Source organism: Cnephaeus nilssonii (assembly GCF_951640355.1).
Source record: "Cnephaeus nilssonii genome assembly, chromosome: 15".
In the NCBI taxonomy this organism is placed as follows: domain Eukaryota; kingdom Metazoa; phylum Chordata; class Mammalia; order Chiroptera; family Vespertilionidae; genus Cnephaeus; species Cnephaeus nilssonii.
The window spans coordinates 65,767,410-65,779,840 of record NC_137086.1 but is presented as its reverse complement, the minus strand read 5'-3'; the positions used below and the strand labels follow the sequence as shown (position 1 = coordinate 65,779,840).

Sequence of the window (12,431 nt, the reverse complement as noted above, 5' to 3'; positions counted from 1 at the left end):
CAAGATGGCCAGCAGGGGAGGGCAGTTGGGGGGAACCAGGCCTGCAAGGGAGGGCAGTTGGGGGCAATCAGGCCTGCAGGGGAGGGCACTTAGGGGTGACCGGGCCAGCAGAGGAGGGCAGTTGGAGGTGACCAGGCTGGAAAGGGAGGGCAGTTCGGGGTGACTGGGCCAGCAGGGGAGGGCAGTTGGGGAGAACCAGGCCTGCAGGGGAGGACAGTTAGGGGTGACCAGGCTGGCAGGGGAGGGCAGTTAGGGGCGACCAGGCCAGCAGAGGAGGGCAGTTAGGGTCAATCGGGCTGGCAGGGGAGCAATTAGGCGTCGATCAGGCTGGCAGGGGAATGGTTAGGGGGTGATCAGGCTGGCAGGCAGAAGCGGTTAAGGGCAATCAGGCAGGCAGGCAGGTGAGCAGTTGGGAGCCAGCAGTCCTGGATTGTGAGAGGGATGTCCCAGGTTGGAGAGGGTGCAGGCTGAGCTGAGGGACACCCCCTCCCCCCCCCCGTGCACGAATTTCATGCACCGGGCCTCTAGTAAATATTATAAATATGCATATGGAAATGCAACTTTAATTAGAAACCTGTCAGGAATTGAGGTAGATTTCCTGTGTTTCTGTTTCCATGTAGGCAGGCGCACACGCATGCGCATACACACACACACACACACACACACACATACCCCTTTTCTTCTTCCTTATGATACCTACTTACTCTCAGTTTCTGCTTCCTCATAGCTTCAGTTTGCCAGGACCCCTTTTATTAGTCAGGGTGCAGATCAGAAAGAGTCCAGACCCGATTAGTAAGAGACTCTTGTCAAAGGTGAGGCCAGGCTAAGGGAAGCCAATGAACATTGGGGAAGCACGCTGGGCGTCACCCGGAGGCCACAGGCTGAGGCAGGGGGAGTCAGGGAACTGCGGAGAGGGCTGGGCTTTCCTGGGCAGTTGCCCTGGAGGGGCTGAGACCTTCTGAGAATGAACCACTGCCAGTCACAACCAGATGGGAGGGAGCCAGGGCAAAAAAGACCTCATCTCTCTCCTAAGCAAGGTGCCAGTCTCCTGGGCAGGGTCAAGGTGGAGAGTGGCAGGACTTGGAGGGGCAAAGGAAGAGCATCAGCACACCCTCATGGCCTGGATGAATGGGAACTTGGGGCTTTTATCCATGAAGCCCTTTGTCACATCCCTCCGTGTAGTTGCTTTAGTTACTTTATTTCCTAGTTCAGATTTCTACTGAATGAATGTGAGCCCCCAGAGTCCTCAGTGGCCAGGCCATGGACCAGCTGCCCTTGGGGCGGTGGCCTGGTCCCAGCAGCTGTATGGGAAGTGGTGGGGGGAAAGGGACGGGAAAAGTGTGACAGCCTCCCTCCGGTGGAGCCACTTCACCTGTTGGCGGGTCTAAAACAGATGCAGGAGTGGCGCACGTATCACATGTAAATTAAGCGATGTCATTGTAATATGGTGTGACTTGCTGCAGGGCTCAAGTGTTAAGGTTTATTGAGTACTCTATGACCCAGGCATGGTGAAGTTACTGCATGGGGTTCCCATGTGACCCAGTGAGGAGGGCACACCTGGTGGCAGAGGTCAGCAGCCTGCTATAGGGAGCCAGTGATGGATTCGCCGTGGGGGCTGGATGTCACCCAGCCCGGGCAAGACTCTGGCCTCAGGCTACTGAACGCTGAGCACCATTCTTCCCACGTCTGTGAGAAACAAAAGTAAAGTTAGCATCATCTTTTTTTTTTTTTTTTTTTTTTGAGAGAGTGGAAGCAAGGGGGAGGGGGATGGAGGGAGAGAGAAATATCAATGTGAGAGAGACACATCGACTGGTTGCCTCCCACACACACCTGGGCCGGGGATCGAACCTGCAACCCAGGTCAGTGCCCTTGACCTTGAATGGAACCCGAGACCCTCCAGTCGGCCAGCTGACACTCTAATCGCTGAGCACACCAGCCAGGGCAGCGGCATCTTTTAAAAGAGCTTATCTTTGGGGAGAGTTTCCTTCTTCCCAGCAACACTGGCTACCCAAGGTGTCTCTGAGGTAAAGTGGATACAGGTCTACAGGATCTACCCGATTATGTCTTACAACCGCACGTGACTCTACCTACGTGTGTCTCAGAATAAAGCTAAATAAATGTCACAGTGGCAGCTGCCCTGGACTCACCTACTCAACGAATATCTGCTGGCAGCTCCTATGTGCAGGCCTGCTCCGGCGCGGAGGAGGCAGACACACTCCCTGACCTCCCATGGAAGCCGGCTTCCCCAAACTTCCTTCTGCCAGGTTGCTTGTAATGCGTTATTAAATCCATGCTCATTATGTAAATGGTGATTAGAAAGTATTCACTTACTAATAATCCCTTGCAAAGCACGTCTGATTAGGTGTCTCTGGGTTACTTAACAAGAGTTACAGTGTTTGTGAACAGCAAACCTTGTCCCGAATGGTAACTGGGCGATCCCCTTTTCTCTCCTCCCCAGTCTTAGAACCCGCGGATTAAATGCTCAGCTCAGCACGCTTGGAAGGTCTAACTCCCGTCTCCCTCTGCCCCTTGCCCAGGTGGGAGAGCGCCCACCAGGAAGCTGAGACACGGGCCGTGGTCTGAGCCGGGTGGATGTCCCTGATGAGTCACAGATCCTGGCGAATGCTCCCCGAGGAAGGCGCTTCTCTGGACCCTTCCACCGCCCTGGAGAGCCAAGACGGCCGCGGGGGATGCAGGCAGCCGAGCGAGCCGGCGGCCCCCAAAGCGCTGAGGGGCGCCCCTCCGGCGTTTCTGTCTAGACTCGCAGCTTTTCTCCAGAATGTCCTGCAACCGCACGTCCGCGGAGACTTTTGAATACCTGCTGCCCAACGGGAGCCACGCGTGGGAGGCGGCGGCGGCGCCCCTCCGGGGGTGCCTGGCAGGCATCTTGGTGCTGATGATCGCGGTGGGCTTCCTCGGCAACTCCGTGGTCTGCGTCATCGTGTACCAGCGGCCGGCCATGCGCTCCGCCATCAACCTGCTGCTGGCCACGCTGGCCTTCTCCGACATCATGCTCTCGCTGTGCTGCATGCCCTTCGCGGCCGCCACGCTGGTCACCGTCCGCTGGCGCTTCGGCGACTCCTTCTGCCGGCTCTCGGCCGCGCTCTACTGGTTCTTCGTCCTGGAGGGCGTGGCCGCCCTGCTCATCATCAGCGTGGACCGCTTCCTCATCATCGCCCAGCGCCAGGACAGGCTGACCCCGCGGCGGGCCAAGGCGATCATCGCCGCGTCCTGGGCGCTGTCCTTCTGCGTGTCGGCGCCCTCGCTGGCCGGCTGGACGCTGGTGGAGGTGCCCGCGCGGGCCCCCCAGTGCGTGCTGGGCTACACCGAGCTCCCGGCCGGCCGCGCCTACGTGGTGACGCTGGTGGTGGCCGCCTTCTTCGCTCCCTTCGGCGTCATGCTGGGCTCCTACCTGGGCATCCTGCACGCCGTGCGCAAGAACGCGGTCCGCGTGCGCAACCAGTCGGACACCCTGGACCTGCGGCAGCTCGCCAGGGCCGGCCTGCGGCGGCGCCAGCGGCAGCAGCAGATCAGCTTGGACTTGAGTTTCAAAACCAAGGCCTTCACCACCATCCTCATCCTCTTCGTGGGCTTCTCCTTGTGCTGGCTGCCGCACGCCGTCTACAGCCTCCTGTCCGTGTTCAGCAGGCGGTTCTACTGCAGCAGCTCCTTCTACACCACCAGCTCCTGCGTCCTGTGGCTCGGCTACACCAAGTCGGTCTTCAACCCCATCGTCTACTGCTGGAGGATCAAAAAGTTCCGCGAGGCCTGCATAGAGCTGCTGCCCCAGACCTTCCAAATCCTCCCCAGAGTGCCTGAGCGGATCCGAAGGCGCATCCAGCCCAGCACCATCTACACGTGCAACGAAAACCAGTCGGCTGTCTAGCGAGAGGCGGGCGGGTGGAGGGGGCACAGGGCCTGGGGCCGGGGCCTGGCTGTCCTGCTCTGCCTCCTGGCCCCTGAGCCCCAGGGGGCATCCTGTGGCGGCCTATGAAGCACAGAGGTACTCATTTGTGAGCAGAGGAGCCGGCTTCTTTGCAGGGTGAATGATTTCTGTGTTTTGCTGCAGGAGAGCAGGGGTGGGTCCGATGGAGACTTTGGGAGGAAGGCGCCGGGAACTGGAGGGGAGCAGGGAGTGGGCAGAAAGTCAGGGAAGAGGAGGGAGCAGGGGGTGGGTGGGCTGAGTGTGCGCGGGAAGAAGGCTCTGCTTAAGAGAAAGCCTGTGGTTTCTTTACATCGATCACATGAGCGTTTCCAGCCAGGCCACATCGTCCTTTCTATAAACCAAGATCACGCTGGGAGCAGAGGGAGCCAGTGCCTCTCAGCTCCCGGGAGGGCACGTGGGAGGCCCCGGGGCAGCTCAGCTGAGAGGACAAGCCCACGGAGGGCTGGGTGTGTACCCCGCCGCTCCTGCCGGTCCAGCACACCCTGTCTCTGGGCCCGGGGCCCTCCATCCTCCTGTCTGCCAGGACCATTCCTCTGCCCCGCTCTTTCTCTCGCTGCTCCTCATGCCTCCCTTTGTTCTCACTCCGTCCTCCCCAGGGGGCAGAAGAGGCACCGTCCTTCTCTTGTGATTCATCTTCTTGGCAAGTATGTGAAGCGACTTGCTTTCCATCTCAGAAGTGGTCCGTGGGCTTAGTTTACACGTTTCCTCTGGACACGCTGAGGCTGTAGCCTCCCGAGCTGCCGCATGGACTTCTGCGCTGGACCTGCTGGCAGGGGCCGGACAGACACCGACCTGCCCGCAGGTCCCCGTTGATCTCTGTGCTCCTCCTACCTCATTCCTCCGCTGTCCTCTGGGCCACCCGCCCGGGGCCTTGGTCCTCCGAGCCCAGGCAGGACTGGGGCCCTGGGAGTGAGGCTGCCGACAGGGAGCTTGGCTGCTTGCGCTGTGCGCTTGGCCACCTGGCCAAGGTCACCCATTACTCCAGAGCTTCTGACGTGGGGTCGGTTTTCCCGAGTTTGAGGCACACCACTAAGCCCATGCAGTTCTTTTTACAGTTTCAGATATGAAGAGAGTGGGAAATTTAAGGAGAAATTCAGAAAATCTGAACCCAAGTCTAACTCTAACAGGAACTGGTGTGTGACCTTGTTCACGTCACCTGACTTCTATGGGTCTGTTTCCCCATTTACCAAGCGAAGAAGCAAGTCTCCATGATCTCCCGTGCCCCTTTCTTCTCTCAAACACTCGGATTCTAAAAGGGTATCTTGTCTGCTCGTAGTGATAGCCCTTCTGTATTCGTTTATTCCCCACACCATGAGCCTTTATTAAGTGCCTGCTAGACACAAGGCACTGTGGGAGGAAGAGGGATGAGTAAGGCCTGGGCTGTGCCCAAAGGCAGTTGTCCAATTTATCTCAAGATCATTGTAACTCAAGCCTGGCCTGCATAGCTCAGTGGTTGAGCATCGACCTATGAACCAGAAAGTCATGGTTTGATTCCCTGTCAGGGCACATGCCTGGGCTGTGGGCTCCATCCCCAGTGGGCGATGTGCAGGAGGCAGCTGATCAATGATTCTCTCATCATTGATGTTTCTCTCTCTCTCCCTCTCCCTTCTTCTCTGAAATCAATAAAAATATATTTCTAAAAATATTATTGTAACTCAAATTCGGCCTAACGCAGATGCTCCCTTCTCATTGCTCTTCTGGGTTCCTTTCCCAGGTTGTAGTAAGAGGCCAGCTTCCCGTCTCGCACTCGCTTCCTGTGATGCTGGCAACAGGCAGGGAAGGGCAGGGATCACAGAGAACATAAATCATGTTATCTAAGCCCAGAGCAGGATTTGTTGTGAAAATAATTGGTACTTTTTCTCACTAACTTTACCCAGGTACAGAGAGACAGAAGATGGGCAGTTGGTGTGTGACTGAGATGGCCTGTCAGTTCGTGTCCCACGTGCCCCCAGCAGGGTCAGGGTTTGCCTTTGGCTCCCATCCAGTTCAGCCTTAGTGGGCCCAGAACACAGCCAGCCCCCAAGGGGCCAGGCCAGTGGTCACCTCCCACTGGTGGGCGTTTAAGAAAATGCTCCCCCAGAGCCTTGAGTAAAAGAGAAATCACAAAACTGAATGAATGCAGGTAGCAAAATTTACACCCGTCAGTGTTATATGATGTATGTTGAAAAGTAATGTGTTTCAAACTAATAATTTTGTACATATTTTTAAATAAAGTATTATTGCTCTTTCTGTGTATAAGACTATGCTCTTGCCATAATTAGCACCAAGGCCATGAATAGTAAGCCAACCATCTGGAGCAGGCGTCCTCAAACTACGGCCCGCGGGCCACATGCGGGTGTTTTTGCCGTTTTGTTTTTTTACTTCAAAATAAGATATGTGCAGTGTGCATAGGAATTTGTTCATAGTTTTTTTTTAAACTATAGTCCTGCCTGAGGGACAGTGAACTGGCCCCCTGTTTAAAAAGTTTGAGGACCCCTGATCTGGAGTCTAGCGCCCCCTAAGGCACAGCAACTTCAGGAAACGCAGAACCTGGCAGTTACTCCCTGTGCTGAGTGACGGAAGGACATTGCGGGCAGATGAAAAGCAGGAGACTGTGTGAGCAGTGGGCTCAGTGGTGGGGCGCCCAGGTCGCTTTAAATCACGGCCCTGCTAAGTCACCTGTGGTCTTCACCTCCGACTCCCAGCGCGGCACCTTCGGAAGTCTCTCTTCCTCGCCGAACCTCTACCAAACTCTCCTCCCCTAAGCCATTGTGGAAGGCCCAGGCTGTGCCCAGGCAGCGGTCCACACTTGTCTCCTGAGAGGAGGACAACCACGGCTCCTTTGGTTTCCGGTTTTGTCTCTTCTTTAGCCCTGGAGTCACCCAAACCCGGCACCTGAATTGCTTGGTGGGGCCTTAGGAGGTGACGACGGTAGTGACTCTCCAGGAGGCAGCTCCCTGGTTCCTTGGGAGAAAACTGAGACACACGTCTCAGAGGCGTCATCCCAATTCCGAGTCCCCCGGGAAATCCACGACCTTTTCATCTTGAATCGTGGTCCCTACTGTCGGGGTGAAATAAAAGCAAAGGTTACCTAGGGCGTTCTGCCAACCCAGATAAGTGACAAAAATCTAGATTAATTCCTACTGGGCCGTTCTGAGACCTGGGTGTGTTTTCCCCTTGCGTGACTTCCAGCACACTTTTGGGGGGCTAAAAGCCTGCTGGTTAAGTCTTTACAATGTTGCTCTGCCCCCTTGCTCACGCAGTCGGCAGCCCCGCCTCCCAGGGCCCCGAAGTTTCGGAGTGCCAGCACCCAGGCTTTGCTCCTAGGAAATGCACGGGGGGCGGAGCCAAAGGGCATGCCCTCCCCAAACCCAGGGCCACCTTGTTCTCTGCGTGATTCCGGGCAAGTGATTTGGTGTCCCAGCTTTCTCATCTCCTACCTGTAAACACTCCCACCCAAGGGCTCCGTGGGGGAGAAATGAACTGGTGCACATGAAGGGTCCGGTCCCTGCGGGGCCATGGCAGAGGCTGCCACACGGTGGCAGTAATGATACAGTTGTACTGTCCACTTGCTCTAAGGCCAGCCTTTGTACTCCGGGGCAAGGGTAGCGATTTGTTTCCGAAACCGGCTGTTAGTCCCTTTTCTCAGGTGGCCCTAAGAGTTCGTGGTTCAGTTGATAAGAACACAACATCCACAAGAGCTAGGAGCATAGGTTTGACTTTAAAGAGCAAAATTCCCGATGGCTGGACTGCAGCACTTGACCGCATCCGAACTGTCCCTGGGCTGTGAGTTGCCTCACAGAGGGCTGCCAGGAGAAGGACAGACCCGTGGACCCCTTTCCATGCATATCCTGAGAGCACACTGCTCGGAGGGGCTCCGTGCTGCAGAGCTGAGCAGGGTTGTGAGCATGCAGGGAAGCAGGAGGGAGGCAGGAGTGTGACAAGGGTAAGGGTGGGGCTGCTATAACAGACGTCCAACTCGAAAGTGCCTGTGAAAAAATAACCCTGTTTCCCTCATTGAAGTCCAGGGCAGTGGGCGGGTTCTCCGCCAGGAGGCGGTTCGGGACTCCCTCCTCCCGTCCAGGTTCCCGCTGGCCCTTGAGGAGAGGAAAGGGTGTGGAAAAGCAGAGACGTAAGACACCCACAGTCCCCTGGGCTTCCCTGTCAAGACTGAGTCACATGACCACACAGCTGCAAAAGCGGCTGGGAGGTGAGCCTACAGTCTAGAGTGTGTGCCCAGCTCTGGCTTTCTTAGCCTGGAAGGAGAGGAGAAGGATTTGGTGCGTTCCCAGCAGCCTCTGCCAAGACATGGCACGATTTTGAAAGATAAGGGATCCTAGCACATATACAAATTCTCACGTCCGAAGTAGAAATCTCATCACTGACCCTTTCCTTACTGTAACATAAGCACGTCTCTGTCACAGCCACCCGGAAGGCTGCCTCCGGACTGCTCCCAGACACAGAGACTGCAAGCACTTACACCTGTGCCAAGGAAGACAGGACCCACAGGCAACCTTTTGGACACAGAAGATGTGAGACAGGAGGGCTAACCTGAAAATTTGCAGCTGCAAAGAGATGCATTTGCCAAATAAGAAAAAAAAAATACTATTTAAAACAAAATCAACAGTGAATGAAAGGTTCAATTCGTTGGTGCACAGGCAGGCAAAATAGCAATTTTAGACAGCGAATAAAGAAAAATTGAATTTATTTAAAGAAAAGGGGTTGGGGGATGGGAATATGCAAAGGGAAGGGCTACAGGGCACCGAGCCAAAGGGACTTGGATCGATGATGGCAGCCCTGAGGAGCTCAAATCTTGTCCTTATAAGCAGTCAATGGCAGGGAGCTTTTGTCATCAGTGGGTTTTGGGGGCTTGGTGGGTGGGCTTGGGCAGTGGGTTGGGTCAACAGGAATGCCATGTGGGTGCTTTTGGCAGTTTTAGCTCCTTATAAGGTTTGATTCCTGGTGTCTGGCATTTCAGGTCCAACAAGCCTTCCTGGTGTTTGTCCTCCTGTGGCGGGGAAGCTTACAAATGGCCGTAAGTAATTATATTGACTTGTAAGTCCTAACAGTGATTGAGACCACCTTGTTTGTTAAAGGAAAGAGTATAAGTTCAAAGCTTTGCCTATTGAAAGGTGGAGACTGGTTGCCAGTGACAAGGAAGACCCCACAGAGTGTGGGAGGGCACAGGCCACGCCCTGGCCATTAAATTATTCAAGGAAAGTCAGGGCTTCCCATCCTAGCCGGATCTCTAAGAATAGAAGGGTGCTGAGCACAAGCATGGTGTGTGTGTGTGTGTGTGTGTGTGTGTGTGTGTGTGTGTGAGTGCTGAGGGGACGGCCGGGAGGTTACCTTAGCAGGCAGTTCCAGTTCACCCTCTGCTCTCTGGCCCTTCGTCCTGGAGGAGCAGGGGACATGGTGTTCTAGAGACAGGAGAGGGCCAGAGGTTGCCTGGCTCAGAGAGGGAAACAGGGCGGCCTCTGGGGAGACAGATTTGGCCTCATTAGTCTGACAGGAACATAAAGAATTCATCTGTATACGCACTTAGATGTGACCAGAACGTTACCTTCTGCAATCAGGAATCTGGGGGCCTGAGGTGCAAGTGCAGCCTTCCGAGGTGTTCAGGGTTAAGTTCCTAAAGCTCCCCAGAGGCCGAGAACAAGCAGGAAGTCCCCCACCAGATCTGCACGTTCCATCTCCACTGTGCGCTCCTGTGGCCACTGGCATTTGCTGGTCCTGTGCCAACCAGTCCAGCCAAGGGAAAAAAATAGCCAAGCTTGTTTTTGGAGACATTTTTTAAAAAGACAGGTTACTGCTCCTTATTAAGTGTCCTTCTGAAATGCTGCCACCATGTTTCCTCGCTGCAGTATTGTGTGGTGTCACAAAGATTCAAATGTTTTATTAAACCAGGAAAAGAGGTTCACTAGCCTCACCATAAAAGACAAACAAGCTGAATAAATTTTTCATATGCACATGGGAAGTGGAAAGCTTAAATTGCTCTCACAGAGTACCCACCGGTGAGGGAGAAATATGGTAAACAGGAGGCTCCTTCTCTCCTTGGCTGCCTAGTCTCTCCAGGATGTGCCGGGCCTCTTGGGAAGTAGTCAGCCCAGGCTACTCAGCAGTGTCTCCCCTCGAGGGGAGCCCTGTGCAGCTGAAACACACCCACTTGTGGGATTCTCTGCTGTGCCCAGATGGGCACTCATGGAGGCTTCCCTCACTGAGCACCGAAAAGATACTCCACAGGGTTTCACCTCACAGAGTCTACAACTCTGTTATGTCTTCGTGGGAACCTGCAGGCCCTCTTCTGTCTACGGGCCTCTTCTCTTTCCTTCTCAAACAATGCAAGAAGCAGATATCATTGGTTCCTAACCAGACAAGAGCTGACTCTATAAAGTCTAGAGGTAGCATCTGTACAAGAAGGGCATATTTTCCTTCTTTGTGAATAAATATTCCCTAGGCTTAAGAAAAGTTTTCAAAATATACCTATCGATTGACTTTTTAATTATACAGGTAATTTGCTCCTTGTAGAAATGAAAACAACTGAAGATTCCAAAATGGTGGCAGAGTAAATGGATGCTAAACTGACACACTACCAGGACAAAACTGGAATTACAACTAAAATACAGAAAAACCATCCTGAATAACCAACTGAAGACTAGCTGGAGAGAACCTTCATAACCATGGATTGAAAGTGACGTCCACATAGAGACTGGTAGGAAGTGTGGAGGCAGGAAAGGGCTGGCTGAGCTCCCTCAGACAGAAACTGAAGTTCCAGAGGGATATCTCATCTCCAGGGAGTTCTCACTGAGAACCCCAAGCAGAGAGCACCAGAACTGAGAAAGGTGCCCATACAACATCAGGCTATGAAAAGCAACAGGGATGCTATCTGCCATGGAGAGATATGCAGGCACCCCCTTAAAGGGCCAACACACAAAATTTCGTGTACAGCCACTCACCTTGGGATCTGGTGGAGGGAAGGCAGAGTGGACTGGAGCTGTGTGAGCAGAACCCCTCAGAAGGAAGACACCCTGGTTTCTTGTCCTGAGTCATTCCCTCACACTGTGGAGGACAACTTTCTCAGGCAAACTTTTGCTATCTAGGTGGTTTTTACCAGGGGGGGAGGCAGTTGTCTCACCCTATTGGAAAACCCCTTACCTCACCCTGTGGAATTTCCAAGGCTTATTAAGAGATTGAGAATAACAATCAGCCTGTAGGCAGAAGCAATTGCCCCACCCTGTTGGAAAACCTCTAACCCCAAGCTGTGGTTGATAGCCTGGGGCTAGTCATGACTGAATACAATCAGGCTGCAGGCAGAGGTGGGTCTCTGGAGGCTTCGAGTCTTTGCCTGATCTAATTTAGGGCCTTGGGCTAGGAAAAGCATACCTTGAGGCACATCTTAGTCTTTTCCAAAGGCACACAGCTCCAGCAGAGGGAGCCACAAGCTATCAATTGTTGATAGCTCCAAACAGGGTATGCAGGGCCAGTCACAGACAGTGCCCAACACTGTCCTGCACTAGAGATTGGGAGGCATAGCAGATCTACCTAATACATAGTCACAAACCCAACCGGGCAGCCAAAATGGGAGACAAAAAAAAAGAAGCCCCAAATGAAAGAACAAGAGAGTTCTCTAGAGGAAAAGCTAAATGAAATGGAGATAAGAAATTTATCAGACATAGAGTTCAGAATAATGGTGGCAAAGATGCTCAAGAGCATGAGAAACGATATAGTATCTATGAAGAATGGCATAGCACTAATAAAGAACACAGTGGAAGGAATACACAGCAGATTAGGAGAAGCTGAGGATCAGATCAGTGAATTAAGGTAGAAAAAAATCACTCAATCACAGAACCAAAAAGAAAAAACAATTAAAAAACAGGAGGACAGCTTAAGGGAGCTGTGGGACAACATGAAACATAACAATATTCACATAATAGGTGTGCCAGAAGGGGAAGAAAGGGAGCAAGGTATAGAGAACATGGTTGAAGAAATAATGGCAGAAAACTTCCCTAACTTGGTGAAGGAAAAAGTCACACAACTTCAGGAGGTACAGAGAGTCCCAAGCAAGAAGAAGCCAAACAGGCCCATGACCAGATACATGATAATTAAAATGCCAAAAATTAAAGACGGAGAGAAAATCTTAAAGACAGCAAGAGAAAAGCAATTAGTTGACTACAAAAGAACTCCCATAACGTTGTCAGCTGATTTTTCATCAGACTCTACAGGCCAGAAGGAAATAGCATGAAGTATTCAAGGCAATAAAAAGCAAGGATCTAAAACCAATTTTACTATATCCAGCAAGACTATTATTCAAAATAGATGGTGAAATAAAGAGCTTCCCAGACCAAAAAAAAAAAAAAAAGGTTAAAGGAGTGTGTCACCACCAAACCAGCACTGCAAGAAATGCTGAAGGGACTGCTGTACTGAGAATAAGATATATATATATATATATATATATATATATAGAGAGAGAGAGAGAGAGAGAGAGAGAGAGAGAGAGAGAGAGAGA

At 52.9% G+C, this 12,431-nt stretch overlaps 1 protein-coding gene across 1 annotated transcript; it reads left to right on the top strand.

Moving 5' to 3' along the window:
• Window positions 1-2,779: 2,779 nt before the first annotated feature.
• On the top strand, window positions 2,780-3,886 carry GPR45 (G protein-coupled receptor 45; the record flags this gene model as incomplete). The annotated part of the gene is made up of 1 exon (XM_079791659.1): window positions 2,780-3,886. The coding sequence occupies one exon, from the start codon at window positions 2,780-2,782 to the stop codon at window positions 3,884-3,886; it is 1,107 nt and encodes a 368-aa protein (XP_079647785.1).
• Window positions 3,887-12,431: the final 8,545 nt, after the last annotated feature.